The sequence below is a fragment of the Cyphomyrmex costatus genome, unplaced genomic scaffold, assembly GCF_001594065.2.
Source record: "Cyphomyrmex costatus isolate MS0001 unplaced genomic scaffold, Ccosl1.0 scaffold467, whole genome shotgun sequence".
Lineage (NCBI taxonomy): Eukaryota > Metazoa > Arthropoda > Insecta > Hymenoptera > Formicidae > Cyphomyrmex > Cyphomyrmex costatus.
The window spans coordinates 213,300-232,709 of NW_017278933.1; the positions used below are offsets into that span (position 1 = coordinate 213,300).

The 19,410-nt window shown below is 32.2% G+C and overlaps 3 protein-coding genes across 4 annotated transcripts in view; 1 reads left to right on the top strand and 2 right to left on the bottom strand.

The window, feature by feature from the left end:
• pnt (ETS transcription factor pointed) overlaps positions 1-1,885 on the top strand; it is a 110,865-nt gene extending 108,980 nt beyond the window's left edge. For both annotated transcript variants that reach the window (XM_018544745.1, XM_018544744.1), the window contains 3 exons: positions 206-481; positions 1,120-1,420; positions 1,594-1,885. In XM_018544745.1, coding sequence (XP_018400247.1) covers positions 206-481; positions 1,120-1,420; positions 1,594-1,657 — 641 coding nt within the window. In that variant the 3' untranslated portion in view covers positions 1,658-1,885. The remainder of the gene's footprint in view (positions 1-205; positions 482-1,119; positions 1,421-1,593) is intronic.
• Positions 1,886-8,413: 6,528 nt separating this feature from the next.
• On the bottom strand, positions 8,414-14,416 carry LOC108777785 (poly(U)-specific endoribonuclease homolog). Its single transcript, XM_018544746.1, has 6 exons — positions 14,154-14,416; positions 11,765-11,896; positions 11,129-11,308; positions 9,752-10,586; positions 9,221-9,650; positions 8,414-9,148 (listed from the first exon to the last, which is right to left on the bottom strand). Exons 1-6 carry the CDS (start codon positions 14,203-14,205, stop codon positions 8,912-8,914), a joined length of 1,866 nt encoding a protein of 621 aa, XP_018400248.1. The 5' UTR covers positions 14,206-14,416; the 3' UTR covers positions 8,414-8,911.
• A 793-nt stretch (positions 14,417-15,209) lies between these two features.
• LOC108777797 (poly(U)-specific endoribonuclease homolog) lies at positions 15,210-18,975 on the bottom strand. The gene is made up of 8 exons (XM_018544760.1): positions 18,908-18,975; positions 18,308-18,655; positions 18,109-18,186; positions 17,971-18,024; positions 17,544-17,753; positions 16,200-17,346; positions 15,725-16,136; positions 15,210-15,598 (listed from the first exon to the last, which is right to left on the bottom strand). Exons 1-8 carry the CDS (start codon positions 18,957-18,959, stop codon positions 15,365-15,367), a joined length of 2,535 nt encoding a protein of 844 aa, XP_018400262.1. The 5' UTR covers positions 18,960-18,975; the 3' UTR covers positions 15,210-15,364.
• Between the last annotated feature and the right edge of the window lie 435 nt (positions 18,976-19,410).

The following is a 19,410-nucleotide window of genomic DNA, read 5'->3' on the forward strand; positions in this document are numbered from 1 at the left end:
TACATTTATAATATTACACATTATAAGTGACTAAATAAAAATTTACTTTTAATTTTTTATTTCCTCTTGTATGTATAATAAATATATCTAAAAATTTAATAGATATGTATATTTAAGTTAGCTTTTTATTTGCTTTCATCACTTTCATATATTTTTTAATTAGGAGCACATTAATAAAACGCTATTTTTATCTTATTTTTGACAGGACGCTACCACGAGGGTTATAGCGAGAGCGGCGGATACGGGCAGTACGATGCAACGCCGTTCCAAACGGTTCCCGGAAGCGGGAGCGGTGCTGGAGGCGGCGGCGTCGGTGGTGACCAATGGGGTGTCGGGCTTGGGGATCATCTGCCTCATCATCCCGCGTTTCTTGCGGGACTCGGACCACGAGATTCCTCCAATCCTCATCATCCCACATCTATCGCCAATAATGCAGACCAAAAGCCGTTACTGCAGAGTTCAATGCTCACCGGTTATCCAGGTAAATTCAATTTGATAACATATTTTGCTAATAGATTTTTCTCTCTTCCATTTTTCTTTTTTATGTATACATTAAGTGAATAATGGACTCCTTATAATAATAAAAAAGAAAATTTTCAATAAAAAAGAAATTTTTAGATTGGCTAATATAGAGTCAGCGCGGTAATATAAGAGCGCAGAAATGTATAAATAGTTTACTGTATAACATATAATATTTTTTATTTATTCTTGTGGAGATTTTTTCTTCCAACAGAAGAGGGAGACAACGCAATTTATTTATCTTCAATTATTATACTTTAGTATTAAATTTATGATCCAGAGATATTTTGTTTTTAATATTTTTATCATAGTGAAATATTTTGCCGTCCAAAATTTCTCATATGTGTTATATACCTAAGTGAGATAATAATTCTGAGAATCAAATCAGAATCTTTTGTTTGATATTTACTTTGCTCTAGCAGTGGATTATTCAATTTTTTACATTTTTTTTTATAGATTTAAACATTTATTATTGGTAGATACGAAAAATAAGATGTTAAATTTTAAAGTTACAGTAAATATTTTACTCATTGTTTTACTGTTTAATATATTTTGATATTAAGAGAGCTTTAATTAAATATATCATGGCATATTTTTTAGGCGGCGGTCCACCATGCTTCACTGGATCAGGTCCGATTCAGCTATGGCAATTTTTACTGGAGCTTTTAACTGACAAGGCGTGTCAAGGTTTCATTTCGTGGACCGGCGACGGTTGGGAATTCAAACTGACCGATCCGGACGAGGTTGCACGTCGTTGGGGTATTCGCAAGAACAAACCCAAAATGAATTACGAGAAACTGAGCCGAGGCTTACGCTATTATTACGATAAGAACATTATACACAAAACTGCTGGCAAGCGATACGTATATCGCTTTGTATGCGATTTACAAAGTCTACTAGGGTAATTATGAGCACGTATATATTACAATTGTTTAAAATTGTAAATAAATGTCTTATACATTGACCAATTTAAAATAACATTCAAAGAATACAAATCTTTATTTAAAATTGAAGATGTAATATTATATATATACAATATAATATATATTGTATTATTTTTTTCTATTTTTACAGATACACCCCTGACGAGATACATGCAATGGTAGACTTGAAACCGGAGAAGAAGGAAGAAGACTGAGTTTTTTGTTAACGAACATGTGCTTTAGGACTGTATCACACAGATAAACGAAATGTAATAATACAAATTCTTCGCGTTGAAGATGCAAGAACGAAGAAAAATGTAAGGACGAAATATCTATACGATGAAATCGCTATGAAATAAGTATATTCAGATACAGAAGACTGTGATAGTCCGTCTTCTTTATTCAGATATGAACAAAAATCGAATCGGTCGTATGTACCAAAGACAGGGTCTGCATACCATTGGTGCCTAAAGTTGAATAAATTGCGAATTTGTTTTTAAGAGTGATTAATTTATCACAGCAGATTTTAGATGATATTTATAGGAATAACTCGTCAATTTATACATATATATATATATAAATATATTTTTAATGTTACATGATTTTTCAACGCTACACTAGCGTCAAGATACTTGGTGATGCCACTAAATTATTTATGTCTCATCATTTTAATATGTGTGTTATATCTCGTTGATAGATGACTCGATATGTGATTGTTATTACAATAATTTTACAATACACTCATTACAATATGCTATATAGCGAGCTTCTCAATCTGATACTTTCATGCTTTTTTGTATATGTATAGATTTTAATTTAGAAATTAAATTTAAACTATACTCTTCTTCCAAGCTCGCGTCTCTAAAAGAAAAACATGTATTTTATATTATTTCTTAATTAATTGAATATCTAGTATGTGCTCGCAATATATTAAATATATTTAATATGTCCAATTGTAATAACAACTCTCTGTTACGGATGTAATTTTTTAAAAAGTGTAAATTGAAGAAAGCGTTGCTAATGAAAAGAGTATGCTGTTAATTTTTTATATAATTTTTTATAAAAATAATATTTACGAACTTGCTTTTGTTCGCTAAGACACTCTCTTTGAGAAATTGTACATTTACATTTTTAAACACAACGTAAATAAATCATTTATCTAATGAGGAAAAGAAAAGGGCTATGTGCAACCAGTGTTTCATAATAATTAATAAAAAATTAATTTATTCATGTTCTCTTTTAAAATTATTCATATTACTAAAAAAATGTATTTTTTTGGTCTAGAATGTCTATTTTTAGTAGAATCTTTTTTATTGTCACAAAAGCTTGTAAAGCATCACAATTATCATGTCTCTATAAAAATAACATATATTTTTTATTCCAAGACATTTAAATATATATTTGATAAATTTATTGAGTTAAGTTAAAGATTTAAATTATTTTTTTACTCATGAAACACTGGGTAATGCAATTGTATCAAATTTATAGCGATATATATTTATAACGATGTATATACATATATGTGTGTATCAAGCACGGTAGTGTCTCGCGTACATCCGCGATATGATATGGGCAGCGAGATAAACAGTATCTATATACATGTATATCGCTATAGTTATATATATATATATATATAACTATTTTAAATAATTAATAATGGCTTACATAATTAATGTTTTTATCAATGGAAATGTTATATCGATTGTAAATGATTACAGATAATTAATAGCATAAATTGACGAATTGAAATATGAGCAATATATTTCGTATTTTCCACGTGTCTTATATCTAATATATATATCTATACATATATATACATATATACATACATGTAATATTATTATATAATATATAGTTATAATCGGCATTATATATGTATATATATATGTATGTGTGTGTATATATGTACGCATTATATGTATAACTTAAACTATTTTTATATCCGCTGTGTTTGTTAAGTTTCCAAGTACCAAAATAATTTAAACAAAATAATAAGAAATACCATAATGTCTCTTTAGATCATAATTAACAGTATACTAATTTCAAAGACCATTTGCAAGTTTATTATGCGGATTGTTATAAAAAGATATAAAATTAATAGCGACTTTATCGAGGTCTCTCATTAAAGTTATCAAGATTCTTCGCGGTAATCGTTACGATTAAAGTTTTTCCTAGTTGTGTCGTTCGCCCACACACAAACTTAAATAAATTATATTAATAAATACTCTTAGAGCATCCCGAACGCGGGGTGGAGGAACCGTGTAAAGTTATTCGAATGTTAATATTAAGTTGTCACGTTCTTGGCACTTGTTATTTAAAAAGAGAGAGCCATACTTCTTTTCCAGGATTATATGCATAGCATTTTAAAAGAAACGAATACAGGAACTTTTTAGTAGATGCAATAAGAAAAAAAAGAATAAAGAGATTTTTATAAATACATTCGCGATTGACCGTCGCTTATTTTTCCCCTCCACTTAATTTTTTTACCAAATTGGAAACAACGATATCACTTCCGCATCGCTTTTATATCATGATGCGGAAATCTAATTATGAGATCTCCCCATTGCAAGTTACAACAGATCTGTTTGTTCCACCTGCACTTTAAAGATTATAGTTCACATATACGCATTTTACATATTTATATATATAATCTTTTTATATAGAGAATTTTTATTAATACATATTTTGAGGATTGTCCAAAAAAATATCCAATAACTTATATTTTTAGTATTTTTTTTACCTAATTTTCAATATTTTTTCGAAATTTTTGATGTTTTTCGTAAGTACGATGCTTACGATATCGTTGTTTTGTTCTTCTTATTTTCCGTAAACTTCAGATTTAATTGAATCTCAAGTTCATCATTATCATGATAAACTTGAGGGGATGGATATTATTATCGACTAATTTTGAGAAAATTTCGGCAGGACCGTGCCACTTGACGGGAGCCTAACTTATAAAAGTTCTTTTAAACGGTGAATACCCATTCCTTACACAATAGTATACCTATATAGGTACATGTGCATACAAAAATGTAGCCATAGAACGAATATACTTTTCGAATACTGGACGAACTTCGTGTACATGTATTCATATAAGTACATTATTTATATTCCCTTTATATTCTAGTTCTTTTAAGATAATGGAAGAAATGTAAAAAGTGTAAAAGTAGGAAGTGCACTGTGATTCTCGACGCCATGATGAAAGTCCCTCCTGAACATGCCTGAAACAAAAACCGGTGTGCTTTTGTTATCCATTTTTTTAATTTAGATTCTCACACACAGGTTCTCGTTATAGAGTTGCAAGAATAACGATGCAGGATAACGCAGAACAATCGACTGCGCAGATGCTGACGTTGTCAAATATCGCGTCTTTCGAACGATGCGTCATAGAATTGGTATATTACTTTGTGTACAATTATATTCCTATTATCCGCGAATTGTTTGTTATGTATATACTAGCGCAAGTAACATGAAACGTCATTTTTCATTAATACTAAAAAAATAATTTACGTAAGAATATAAAAATTCCATGTTTTCTGACATATTACTTATATTCTTAGATTCTACGCGTTTTTAAATATGATTATTGTATTTAAAATATGTTAGGTTCTAAATGCATCCGATTTAGGATCCATTACACTGCAGTTTAATAATTTAAATTATTTACTAGGATATTACACATTCTTAATTATCAAAGTGTATATTCTGATTTATTTATTTTATTACGGCATTAACTGCGCTTTTAGTTATCGATTTTTACATTTTAATCCACTGTGTTGTCATAAAAAAAAGTGAAAACGTTTTATCTCAGAATAATATTTCGTTAGTTTATTGTACTTCATCTTGTATCTACTTTTATCAAGTAGAGGAATAATAAATGATGGCGTACATATAAAACATTATAGGTAGCGAATTCTTTGAACTCGCACGCCGCGGCAATCGCAATAAGAATCCACGCGACAAAACGCGAAATTCAGGTTATCGATAATGGTGTCGGAATATCGAAAAACATGCTCAAACATATCGCGGAATATGACGCAAAAGCCATAGACGATCAGCAACGGGTTTGCAAACTTGAATCTGCAAACTATCTGACAAATATACGTCGTATGGTTGACCGGCTCATGATTACTTCAAGGCATCAATATTCTGAAGAAACATTCATGAAGGTATTACTTGCTAACTTATTATTAACTATTTGACAATACGAATGAAAATAATTAGTGTAAAAATATAAGCACACTCCTACGCTGCTCTTGTTGTTAAGTATGCATCTTTAAAAAAATTTTGAAATCAAGATAAAATTTTACACCAATAAATTTATTATAAATATTATATTTAATTAGAACTGTTATTATTTAAATTTAATTTAAATGAGGTTTTAAAAGATGGCTATATTATTTACGATGTGTATGTTCAAGAGTGGTTCTTTTTTACTTATTGTCGTTAAAGGCGTTCGAGATGGGATCTGCACACAATTTGAAGCAGATAGAACAGAGACCTTCGCGTGGCACAACGGTGACCATTCAAGGTTTTCATGAAATGCCTCATAAAAAGTGGGATATATCTACCATTTGTTTTCTTATCGCGGCTATAGCTATTAAAAAATTAGAAGTACGATTTTATTTATAATAATCGTGATTATTAATTACGATAATTTTTTCTCTCATAATATTTTTTTATATTGTTGTAATCAGGTGTCATTTTCGATTAGAGACGAAGAACGAAAGAAGGTTGTTCTGAGAATTGCGAAACCGCACAACTCGATCGAAGTCCTGAGAACAGTGGTTGGGAAGAATCTGCCATTGAATCATGTATGGTCAATACAATGCGGTCCTGAACGTAACAGCAATTATCACGGTTACGTAGGATTATCTGATAAAAGCGCGATGCAGTGGATATTTTTAAATCACAGGCCGATCTGTTGCCCTTTTATTGTGAAGCTGATTAAAATTGTCTTCAAAGAAAAGCTAAATTTGTTTTCCTATCAGAAATCTGATGCGCGCGATTCATACGACGAAAATGTGTTTATCTTATTCTTTCTTACGTTCTCACAGAAGGAATTCACATGTGTCACCGAAAACGAAAAAGAATGCATCATGTTTTACGATACGCAAAAGATATTAAATACTATTAAGAACTGCGCCTTCCAATGTCTTGCAGAAAAAGCTACAATTTCTGCCACCCCTTATTTATGTAAAACGCAGCTGTTAAAACAAATATATTTAAAGACAGAAAAATCTGTTTTTGTCAATGATATTAATAAATGCAAAAATGTTACATCTTCGATGAAAAGTAGAATGCTTATGCTTGAAAGAAGAAAAATTACGTCAACAATTATATCAACCAAATATTTCAACGAAAAACAGCATAGAGATGATAATATTGAAACTGCCAGCTGTTATATAGATAAGAAAAATAATGACATATTAAATAGCATCCGACATCAAATACACTTACCAATATCAAATAGAATTACTTCTGTGAAACCTGCAAACTTTGAGGATAAAGCTATAAAAAAGATGCATAATGACGTTTATAAAACACAAGGAGATTCCTTGAATTTTAACATAACAGATAATTCTATTAAATCTGATAAAATTGATTGTGATGGCGATAGCAATAACCATACTATAAATATGATTTCTCCTCTTTCCGAATGGTCGAATTGGACTTATTATACAAATAATCAGAAACGCGATACTACGAGAAATATGAATGATACGTTTCCCGTAAATGACATGCATTTCCGACAGTTTTTTGAACTTAACAATCAGTTTGATTTTCTGCCACGAACACTGCACGGTCTTTTACAGCATCGTCATATTAAATTGACAAACGTAAAATACTTTAACAGTCCTAATGATACGATTGTGTGTAAGTAATTTTTAATTTTTAGATGGAATAAAAATATATATGATTATTATATATTTATATTACTCAGTTTGATAAATATTTTAAATCTAGTTGAAGAAAACTGTCAACCTGAGCAAATAGCGGTGCATTCTTGTAAGTTAAAGCAAAAATTATGCGAATTTAGATTGTCGCAAGCATCATTGAAGTGCATAAAAGTACGTATGTAAATTTTAAACAATGAATTATCACAAATGTAACTATCTTGATAAATTATACATTTTTTTGTAGATCATTAATCAAGTTAATAACAAATTTATTGCCGCGTGGATGATGTGGAATGAAATGAAAATTTTATTAATGATTGATCAACATGCCATCCATGAAAGAATACGTTATGAAAATTTACTTCATAGTGAATAATTATAATACTTCTTTCTGATATAGAAATAATTTTTTCTTAAATTAATTAATTGATTTAAAACGCAAATAAAATATTAAATTCATTTTTTAATTATATATAAATAAACATGAATATGCAGTATTACATATATATATGTAAACTGCACTGAATTTTCTTGTAATGCTCAATTATTACTATTTAGGATACAAGGTGCAGAATGAGAACGAGTTACTCTCGGTTAATTTACGTGATCCTCTGTCTATGGAATTTCCTACAGAAATGTGCAATTTATTTCTACGCAATCAAATTTTGTTGAAGAAATACGGCATAAGTTTGGGATCGTTAAAAGATAATACACTATTAATACGCACAGTACCGCAATGTTTGGTTACAAATAGTGATCCCTACAATAGCGAAAAAATATTGCCAAAAATCTGTGGCTTATTAAACGATGTGATAAAGAATTGTAGTGCAAGTCGAACGAACGCATTACCATTAACTATTCATAATGCTATAGCGTCTGAAGCTTGTCATGGTACTTTTTTCATATTGTTTAATTGATATGTACGATTATACATACGAGTATATGTATAATACGTTAGTTATTATTATACTCTTGCATCAAAACTAATGTTTTAAAATATTTCAAATTCATTCATAAACTATTTTACAAACTTTCTTTTTTTTATATTGACTTTGGAATTTTTTAGGTGCTATTAAATTCGGCGATAAGCTAACTTTGGAGCAGTGTACGAGTCTTCTACAATTATTAGAGCATACAAAGTTTCCCAATCGATGTGCCCACGGACGCCCGACTATAATACCAATGATAGAATTTTCGGAATTAGAAAAAAGGAGCACCAGGATGCTTGAGGTAAGCATTAAAATTTTTCCTTCCGATTTTATTAGGAAATATTAATTTAAATGATCTATGAGAAAAAGAGAGGTCTCGCTTGTTTTCTTTTTCATTAATACAAGTTGGTACATATTCGATACATAAATGAGTAAAACACGAAATTCGCCTTAAAATATCATGCTGCATAAATATATTGTATATTAAACAAAAAGTATAATGAAAGTATACAAATTTTGTTCCATGACATAAGATTAATTTTGACATTGGATTTGTCTAAACGTTTTTCTTAAAAGTACTAAGGGAATTTTTAATTATACAATTTATTAAAAATCTCAAAAAACTTTAATTCGGATTTCATCATGCGACAAAGCCGGCTATCAGAATATCTTTACCGAAATAGTTAAATCTGGTAGAAACAAGGTTGACATCTTTTCCACCCAATGATACCGGACAAACGTCGTTCGGACGCAAGTAGAAACATATTGTATAAAGAGCCATTTCTAACTCGGGCGAGAAACCGACGAGAAGAGTCGTAACAGAATGTTTCGTGTCAGGTACATTGAATGCCGAACGTATCTTGATAGCTTCTCCTTTCTGCGAAGATAAAGAAATTAGGTAATAAACGCGTAGAATAAACTGTCAAAGCGTAAGCGTTGTGTTACTTACATCCGCTAGTTTGATGTCCTTGATGTATCCGCGATAGTCGAGATTCTTCTGCGCTTCCTGTTTGGCAAAATAAATCCAATTTTGCGGCCCGATCATGTATGAATCGAGTTTCTCAGCGAGGAACACTGCCTCGAAGCCGGAACTGGACGGCTCGCCCTCAACTCGCTGGAATTGTGAGAACCAAATACGTTTCAGGGTGTCTTTAAACTCGTACTCGTCATTCGGAATAAATCCCTTGTCGACCAGATACTTCATGGCCGTTTTAAACACATCAGTCTCCATGAAGTTGTCGATTAGCTCTGTTTCTTCCTTACGCTCGTCAGGCGTGACAATCTCTTTCGTTTTAACGTCTATCGCGTAATTATCGTGCAACGCTATCACGTTTTTAATCGTCGGGATTTCATACGCTTCCGGTTTGACGTCGAGTAGGCTGAAATTATATCAAGACGAGGTCAATGAAACTCTTAATGCGCGGAATTATTTTGTCCAATTATTTTCTCAGAGATGAGGATAGCGGTTCTAACTACTTACGGCAAAGGAGCGTCATCCGTGGTACTATCTTCCTTCGTCTCACCCTGCAGATTTACAGTGATGTACTTGTACGCGTTGTTCTTATCCGCCTCGAAGAGACTTTCCGAGAGCTTCTTCACTTCGTCGTTAGAAATCGGGTAATTCGGCTGAGTTGGATTGCTTCCTTGCTGAGGACTGGGCGAGTTAGCATTGCTAGGTGCGCTAGCTTCAGCCTTTTTATCCGCTTCCGGTGGTGGCTGAACCGGCGTTGCAGAGCTAGACGGGTTGGAGGCGGCGGCAGCGGCGGCAGGCGCACCATTATTATTCGCAGGCGCTGCCGGTGCTTCTCCATTAGCCGGATTCGACTGATTGTAATAATAATTATTGTATGTAATCTCGGTGCGGCTACCACCGGCGCCATCGCTGTGGCCGTATCCCGGACTTCTGCCGTAGATGCCACCCGGTAGCAATCTGTTCACGGCCGCGCTCACGCCCGCGCTCACACTGGAGTAAACCAGCGCTTCCTTGGCCAACTGACCGATACCAGGTCGGCTCGGTTGCAGGACGGTGAGTGCCGGCGCTTGTTGGATAGCCGGTTGAACATAGGATGGCTGGGCGTATGACGGTTGACCAAACGATTGCTGTCCACCGAAACCGCCGTAGGACTGTCCATGACCGTAAGGACTGTAGGCTGGTGGCGCGTTATGGTGCATAGACGGATTGTAAGCCTGGCCATACGGTGAGTGGCCACCGTAACCGGGGTACGAAGGATTCGCATTGTAGGACGGGTAGCCCTGGTTCTGGTTGTAACCCGTGCCGCCATAAGGATTGCTGGCGGGCTGCCGAGGATATCCGCCTAAAAAATGTGTGGAAAGATTAGAATAAAAATTATAAAAATTACAATCTTTATGTAATTATATGAAGAGTTTTTGAATAACAAAAACTCCTGTATAAATCAAATATAAACTTGGAACGAAAAGGGTACTAGGAGAAGCACTTCTCCTAGTGCCCTTTTCTTTCCAAGTTTATATATGAAGAGTCCTATATGTAGTATAGATCCTCAAAGAGACGTCCAGAAAACATCTATATATCTTAAGGACGTTCACAAGGTATTCCTTCAATAAAATGCTGTTTAGAAATTGATATATTTTATAAGGGAGAGACGTAAAATGAGATTTTTAATCTTAGATCGAGATTTCACAAGGAGAAATATTGCAACTTAATTTAACTCCAAGAAATACTTTATTATAGATATAATCTTAGCATCTTTAATCTCCCACATTGCAAATAGAAAAATATGTAGGGATTTTATCCTCGGGTGTTTGTATCATCGAAATTTAAGCAGCCGGTACCTTGATTTTATTTCCTATATAAGATATGAAAGAATAATTAATATACCCGATGGAGTATATGGTGGTGCATTCGCTGACGGATTTCCTGATTGCACATTCGTCGCGCTAGTCTTGGAAGCGTGTTCAGATACTGGAGGTTTGACATTGCTGGTCCCAGGACTCCCGGCTGCTTTATTATTAGTGTTACTCGGTGGTACGTTCCATCCTATTTTACTCGGGTTTGAGCCTACAAACGTAACGGGATTCATATGATATTAGAGGCGAGTGAAACATGCGAAGCCGTAGAAGGCTGTTAGCGTTATTACCTATATGAAGCAGTGACTCATCGAATTTGTAAGTGATCTGACGCGTAGATACATAAACATTTGTAAACCACGGCGCAATTCCATGTAAATTATGAAAAGTATCTTAATGCGATGATCTTTTATGATTATAACTTTTCTGAATCGGCGATACGGATTTTCTCTTTTCATTGCAACAATACATACATATATATTATATATATAATACAATATGATGCAATATATTGGAAGAATTGACGAACGCAATCTCATGAATATTAAAAAAATAATAATTATGTAATAGGAATAGTACTAGTAAAAAACGTACAGATGATGATAATAATAATACAAATAATATATAAATAATATGTGGTGATAAAATATGCATAAATATTATATACCTGTCTGTGAGGGCCGTTGAGTCGTTCTATGAGAAGTTCCTCGCCGAGAGGAACTACTTCGAGAGGCGGAGGAGCCCCATCCTGAGGAGCTACCGCTCCTTCGTCCGCTGGTTCTACGACCGTCTGTGTCCGCTGTAAGCACAATGTTATATGCAATTTATTATATATATAATGACTTCGACATTTAACTACATGTCTTTTGGAATTGTACGTATATTTGCGTGGGTCTCATTATTATAGCTATGATTAATTATTACTATACATCATTTTCGATTTATTTCTTTTTGTACATCAATACGTAAGTGTTAAAAATGAAATCGATGTTTATGTCACTTCGTGAAGGAAGTTCTTGAGAGTACTGAAGAGACTTGTAACTTATATTGTTAGAATATCATAACTTAGGATAAAAGAGATAAAACATAGCTAAAGATCATTTTCGTCAAAATTCATGCAAACAAATTTTTATGAGTTATAAAAGTTCAGAATATTCCAAATTCTTTTTTACTGTGAAAATTATTAAAAATTGGATCATATTAGAATGAATCAAGATATTACATAAATTTCTGCGTCATAAAACACGTTGATTGAGTGCCTATTAAGCTATCTATATAGAACCTGGTGTCCTCTTTTATTTCTCGCGATTCGACACCGGTACAGATTGCCAGGCCTATTGTTCTTCAACAGATTATTATATAATGTAGCGGCAATTGCCTGTCCACTCATTGACTCAGTATTATGTATTACGATGAATATCTATGAGAGTTCGTGCGTACATTATACAATAAGAGATGTAAATATATCCAAAATCAAATCCATTCACATTAATTCTCTCAGTAATAAAAACGACAATTTCGATTAATAATGATTTCGATATAGCTTTGCAATCGTATATATACATATATATATGTCGTTTTTAGATATACGTAATTTTTTGCAATATTTCTGAAAGAACTACTAATTTTGTAACAATTTTCTACAATTTTTTCAAATTCTTTACGCAACGAATTTAACAAACGTATCTTAAAACAATTTCCGTTCATGTCTTTCGATGAGAATCTCCAATTTAGATCATAGAGGCCGTAATGCAATTACGGTAAACGCCGTCAAGTGAATAATACCATATGAGGAGCACATTGACGGCATGACGTATGAGTAAGATGGAAGAGCAATTTGCTCTGCTGATTTCACTTATTACGTAGTCTATATTTGTTAGTCAATTTATCGACATTATACGTAAATCTTACGTGACTATAGAATCTAGTTCCTTCATTTTTTTTACCTTCTAATTAAACAGCTGATTCATTATCCATACATTTTATTTTCTTGTATCTTTTAAAAGATGCTCTTCGCAAGATTTTGAAATATATGGTATACGAACAAATTAAAAATTATCAATTTTATGAATCATAAAAATTCAACATATATTCCGTTTACGTTATTCTTCCTATAATACATACATACACGTCATAGTTCTTTCATTTTATTAATATCACGCAAGGCAAATTTTATGTTACGTATTTATTAATGAATTAAGCATATATCCTTTATCGTTTTTTTCTAATAATGAAATAACTGGTTTTCTCAAATACACAACATATCTGCATTGCACACAAAATAAGATTTTCTGACTAAATTAGAAATTATGTTTCCACAATTGCTAGTAATTCGTGAGTTAATAAGTTAACTTTAGTAATTCGTGAATTATAGATAGTTAGAAGTGAATGAGTTTCCGCGAACTTCCGTGCTTCCGTATTAACACGTAACTTGATTTCAAGGAAAATTTGCTTAAGCAGATTTTGGAGCACAGTTATCAATTAATTTTCTGCAAAATTTCAACAAAATTTTTTTATTAAAACTTAATTCTTGATTAATTAAAGTATTATTTCATTGTTAAAGTATTTCACAGATTTTAAAAGCATTCTAAAGCTTGCTTAAACAAAATTTAAATTGTTAAGACAATTAATATCGAACTTTAATACTTTTGAGACTTCGACAGGTTTTTTCTATGTATAAAAGCTTTATATTTCGCGGCTTATCTCAATATTCATATATCCATTCTTGGAATACCAAAGTTTTGTGAACTACTCCTTGTCCTGATAAAGTGAAATGGAACGTTCACAATACATTAGCATTCTGTAAACGGAGATAACGCATAGTTTCTAAAGATCGAATTTTCCATAAAAGCTTAATAAAATTGTTTGAATGCAAATTAATTAAGCAAAGTACTTATTAATATACACTTGGTGTAAATTTATAAAAGCATTTTGTATAAATCTGATATTTCTCATGTGCAAACTTCATCTATTACTTTAACAACACTTTAATAATTATAAACTATATTATCTGTATAATAATGTAATATTTGTTGAAAAATAACATATGCCATTACCGAAAATAAATAAAATCACAATCACGGTGATCAGGCACGTCCTGATTCTCATATTTGTTGTTGCCCGCTTCACTTTTTGCCGAATTGTTGTCTCAATCGGTTCGAAACTCGAAAAAATCTCTGACACGCACTGTTTGCTCACGCAGTCGACAAACTACTACTACCGTTCGACCTCATGTTGAACGGCCTAGACGCCGGTGACCATCGCCCGTAACATTGAATGATTCATGCTTCGTAGGCTTTCTCTTTCCACCGATCCTCTGCGTCTGTAACAGAACTGTAATTGGTCGAGTTATTTGATTAAACATTTCTCAATTTAAAACATATTAAATTAATTTTATTTTTAACACAATTAAAAAAAATAATTATTAAAACTTTATAAAACTTAGAATATACTATTATAGTTAAAAGTATTCAAAGAAAGCTGTATATGTACGATATTTTCTAGATTTCTCGCGCTTTCTCTATGATTTCTTTAGCCAATTTCAGACCGATCTCTCCTTAATAAAAACTTATGATGTTTTGTTTTTGCTTATTTTTTACAAGGTCATTTGTTAAATCTTCTCTTATTGTAACATAAAATCTCAACATAATTAAATTATGTTATTATTTTATTATGTTATGTTTAATTTGTTCTTGAAATAAGATCTGTTAAATTTAATATTACTTGGAAAAAAAATTACATTAATTGTATAAAAATATATTTTACTAATTAATATTTTATATTACAAATTTCAGAAAAAATTGAACTTTGCAGCCTTAAAGAGAACATCACTAAAATAAAAGGATACAATCGTATTTTTCAGTGTCAAATTACAGTTTTCTTAAATTCTACACACACACATAATGACAAAGAGAAATATTGTTCATTTAATTTTAAATATTAATACATTATATTTTATTATATAAGAATAAGATAAGAAACTATATTATGTTTATTTTATAAGACCTATATTATGTATTACTATATTATGTTTATTTTATAAGACCACCAAAATTTTCCAAATAAATTGCAATACATTATACATTTCTTATTGTAACAAGATTTGTCGCATTACATTAATAAAACTTTAAAAAAAGTTTATTTAGATCTTACAATCACACATTCTTGCATTATGTTTGACATATCTGTTAAAATATGCTCAAGTTATGTATTTTAATCATTTATGTTATTATGTAACATCCGAGAATTTATTTATGTGTGTACAAACTTAGAAGATAGGAAGTGCAAGATCTATAACATCTATCCCGTAATATCTAAATGAATGCGTGAAAATATTAAATTTGCTTCCGCCAAGTGAAACGGGACATAAATTATTCGGCCTGGTATAAAAACATATCGTATACAGAGCCATCTCAAGTTCAGGAAGCGTGCCCACGAATATCGTTGCGTTTGGTCTAATAATACCATCCATTTCGAAGTTCAATTTCACTAATGAGGCTCTCTATAAAAAATAAATAATTGTTATAACCACTTTTACAAATATACTTATATTCTTTACGCACATAATATTAAGCATGATAGTATATTTTATATATATTACACATAGATACAATATAATATGACTCACGTCGCCAAGCTTCATGATATCAACGTATCCCATGTAATCAATACGATTGTTCGATTCTTGATAATTAAAATAGATCCAGTCCTGTACCCCAAGAAGCTCTGTACCATATCTTTCGGATGTGAACACTCGTTCAAAACCTGATGTGGAACCGTCGAACGTGTTGAACCAGATACGCCGCAAAGTGTCCTTCTCGAAATCATAGGGATTGATGACACCTCGATCTGATAACCATCGCAGAGTTTTAGTCATCACATTCGTATTTACAAACATATCTAACAGAAATTCCTCTTTCTTTCGCTTTTCCGCTGTACGAGTCTCTTTCATAGTAGAATTGTGTTCATAATTATCGTATAAAGCTCGAATAGCTAAGATCGTTGGATAATCGTATGCCTCTTCTTGCACATAAATTAATCTAGAAATAATTTGTAAATAAGGTAAGAATACTTATTAGGATTGATTTAAATGCAAAACTCACGGTCCCTTAGCTGCATCGGTTACGTTTACCGATTTACTCTGAAGATGCAACGTCAAATGCTTGGACATATTAACTTCTTGTTTTACAAATAACTCTTCGGTGAACATTAATAGATCGTCATCTGATATTTTATATTGCGGAGAATAAATAGTTGTTCCTTGATTGGACATTTCTTGATTAGTCACTATATTGCTAGTAGAAAATTCATTAGGAGGTACAACTGAAGGAGTTTCCACATTGTTAACTGTCCCTACTGTATTTACGAAAGAACCGCCAACTGGATATGTCGTGCTACCGTTGCTGATAATTGCAGGAATTGATACACCCGGAGTAACAACTGGATTGTTCACTGGATTTGGATTGATAGGATTCATAATGGGAACATTTCCTTGAGGTATATTTTGTGAAGTTGGAGGAACACTACCAGGAGGAGCTGTATTAAAATAATGATTATTATAAGTTATATGCGTTTCACTAGTACCAGTACCACTACTCGGACTACTGGAATCATGCACATAATGATGATGCGGATTTATCAGCCTATTCACACCGGCATTGATTGTGGAAAACACGAGTGCTTCTTTCACCATCTGACCAAAACCTCTGCCACTGTCTTGTTGACCAGGAACCATTACAACCGTTTGTCCAGGTATGTACGGTTGTGCTGCTGGCTGCGCCAAAACGTGTTGTTGAGGATAATAAGTGTGTCCAGCTGCGCCATATGTTCCGCTAACAGGATGCGTAGAATAAGGATTTCCGAATGTACCTGGTACAGGTGGTGGAATATGCGCTGGGTAACTAGAAGGATGTCCAAACGATTGACTGGGAATAGAGTAACTGGGATTGTGCATGGAAGGTACGTGAGGTGCGTGAAGTTGATTAGGATAATTGAAAGAATGGCTGGGATAAGGAGGAGGGTGTGGATTAATACCAGAAGTAGGATAAGGAGGACGCGGGTAAGATGCAGAAGGAACGGGCATCGAAGTTGGACGCAGATGATCTTTGAAGCCAATGTTAGCAGAAGTGGAACCTGCTGGATGAGATTGACTCGGATTGAAATGAGGATTGCTCCATGGAGGATTACTAGATGCAGTTCCTTGTAATGGATTATTATAAGGCGCTCTCGGTTGGCCAAAAGAAGTTGGAGCTGCAAGAAAATTATATACATGCATCTATTAATTTTTAATTATGTTTAAATTGTTCATATTTGCTAAAATATTTATTCTTTTAATTTACGTTAATTATCTGTCATAATCAGTAATTATATTATAATTGACAATATTATTTCTTAAATTTCGAGAATTTAAATGCATAAAATTATTAAAAATGATAAAAAGTATATACCATGATTTTGCGAAGGTACCACAGTGGATTTCGACAAATGATTAGTTGACGGTGCTGATGGATTATATGGATTGTACGGTGCTGATGGATTGTACGGTACTGATGGTTTATACGGTATTGACGGATTATGTGGTGCTGATGAATTATATGATGCAGAATTTTGTCTCCTGTTCGTAAAACTTGATGTTCCATGACTCCCAAGATAAGTTCCTAATAGAAAAAGAACATATTACTTTTTATACAATAGAAAAAGTCGTTTTATGTAATACAAACGAGTGAAAACAGATATGAAATAGATAATTAAAACACACACACACACACACACATTAAAGATAATATCTCAGCTAACATAACATTTGAAAATAATTTTATCTTTCTTATAATATTGTTTAATTATAAATGAAAAAATAATCAGTGTTAATAATACCTGTATTGCCATGTGGTGCTAATGGTCGACCAGATTGCGCGGAATTAGTTTGAGCTTTGTGCAAAAACAGAAATACTCATATTAAACATGCAATAAAAAATAAACGGTTTTAATTACTATATTTGCTATAACACTTACAGGGTCGTGTGGCACCTCCTCCTTCAGCTTGTAAGAACGTCGAAGATGCATCTTTATTTCGTTGATGTGAAGTTTGACCTACAACAAGAGTAAAAGAACAATTCTGCTATAATTACATAAAGATTGGAATACATAATATCTTCTCTTTTATTATAATCATATATATTATATACATATTATATATAATCATATTACATACTCGATGAGGTTCCAGTCGGGTTTGAGCCTGTACCTCCACGTGGTACACTTCCAAAAGGGTTTGATCCCGACGTATGCCCGCCTGATGAACTTCCATGTCCAAAAGAACTTGATCCTGTCATATGTCCACTAGAACTTCCATAGCCAGTCGAGCCTGACCCTATCGTATGTCTATCTGATGAACTTCCATGTCCAGAAGGACTTGATCCCGACGTATGTCCCCCTGATGAACTTCCATGTCCAGAACTAGAGCTTGAACGAGATCTAGATGAAGAAGAATATGAACTTCGTGATGACGAGCCTCGTGATGAGCTTCGCGAAGATCCAGATCTTCTCGCATTTACATGGTCTGAAAATAAAAATTTAAGTCTAATAGAGCCAAGCAAAATTATTTTTCTTTTATTCACATATTAAAAAGTTAATTTAAGATAAAAAATTATTAGTCAAAAATTACTTAAAATATTAACATAACAATGTAACATTTATACAAAAATTTAATTTGAGTAATGTTACATCCAAAAAAATTATTTATATATATGTATAATATTGTTAGTACATAAAGTAACATAAAAGTACATAAAATTATTGTGTATATACTTACTGGTTGAAATAAACGTTAAAAGAAATATGACTAACAAAATTCGGACCTTCATTTCTATTATATGGAAATTATAGCTTACGCTGATTTAAGCACACTGGCATACTCGATGATTATAAGATGTTAAAATATATGTATATTTTTCTTACGTTTATCAATCTTCTTAATAATTGCGTCTTTCTTGGTAATGATATAGGCACGTTGAAAGATTACGTTAATGACCTGTTGACCACTCACTAATACAATTAAATGCTTTCAGTATAATTATAACTGATAAACGTTCGTATCACGGAATTACCATTTTATGTTTAAGCGTCAGCATCTTCTATTTCTATGAAAAGATTACAAAAAATCAAATTTCCTACTCGTATAAAATTTCCAACTGAATTGAGAACTTTGATTTTTTTGTAATAAAATTTAATTTAATTTGAATAAAATAATATAAAAATATACATTGACACATAGAATTTTAATACAAAAATTAAAGTTTGTTTATTTGCATATTT

Excerpts from the sequence above, each read along its gene's own strand:
- LOC108777785 (XM_018544746.1), bottom strand. The coding sequence starts at position 14,205 with ATGAGAATCAGGACGTGCCTGATCACCGTGATTGTGATTTTATTTATT. Across the intron at positions 10,587-11,128 it reads ACCACCATATACTCCATCGG|GCGGATATCCTCGGCAGCCC; the intron begins GTATATTAATTA and ends CACATTTTTTAG. Across the intron at positions 9,651-9,751 it reads ACGGATGACGCTCCTTTGCC|CCTACTCGACGTCAAACCGG; the intron begins GTAAGTAGTTAG and ends ATATAATTTCAG.
- LOC108777797 (XM_018544760.1), bottom strand. The coding sequence starts at position 18,959 with ATGAAGGTCCGAATTTTGTTAGTCATATTTCTTTTAACGTTTATTTCA. Across the intron at positions 18,025-18,108 it reads AGGAGGTGCCACACGACCCT|CTCAAACTAATTCCGCGCAA; the intron begins GTAAGTGTTATA and ends TTTTGCACAAAG. Across the intron at positions 16,137-16,199 it reads ACCGATGCAGCTAAGGGACC|ATTAATTTATGTGCAAGAAG; the intron begins GTGAGTTTTGCA and ends AATTATTTCTAG.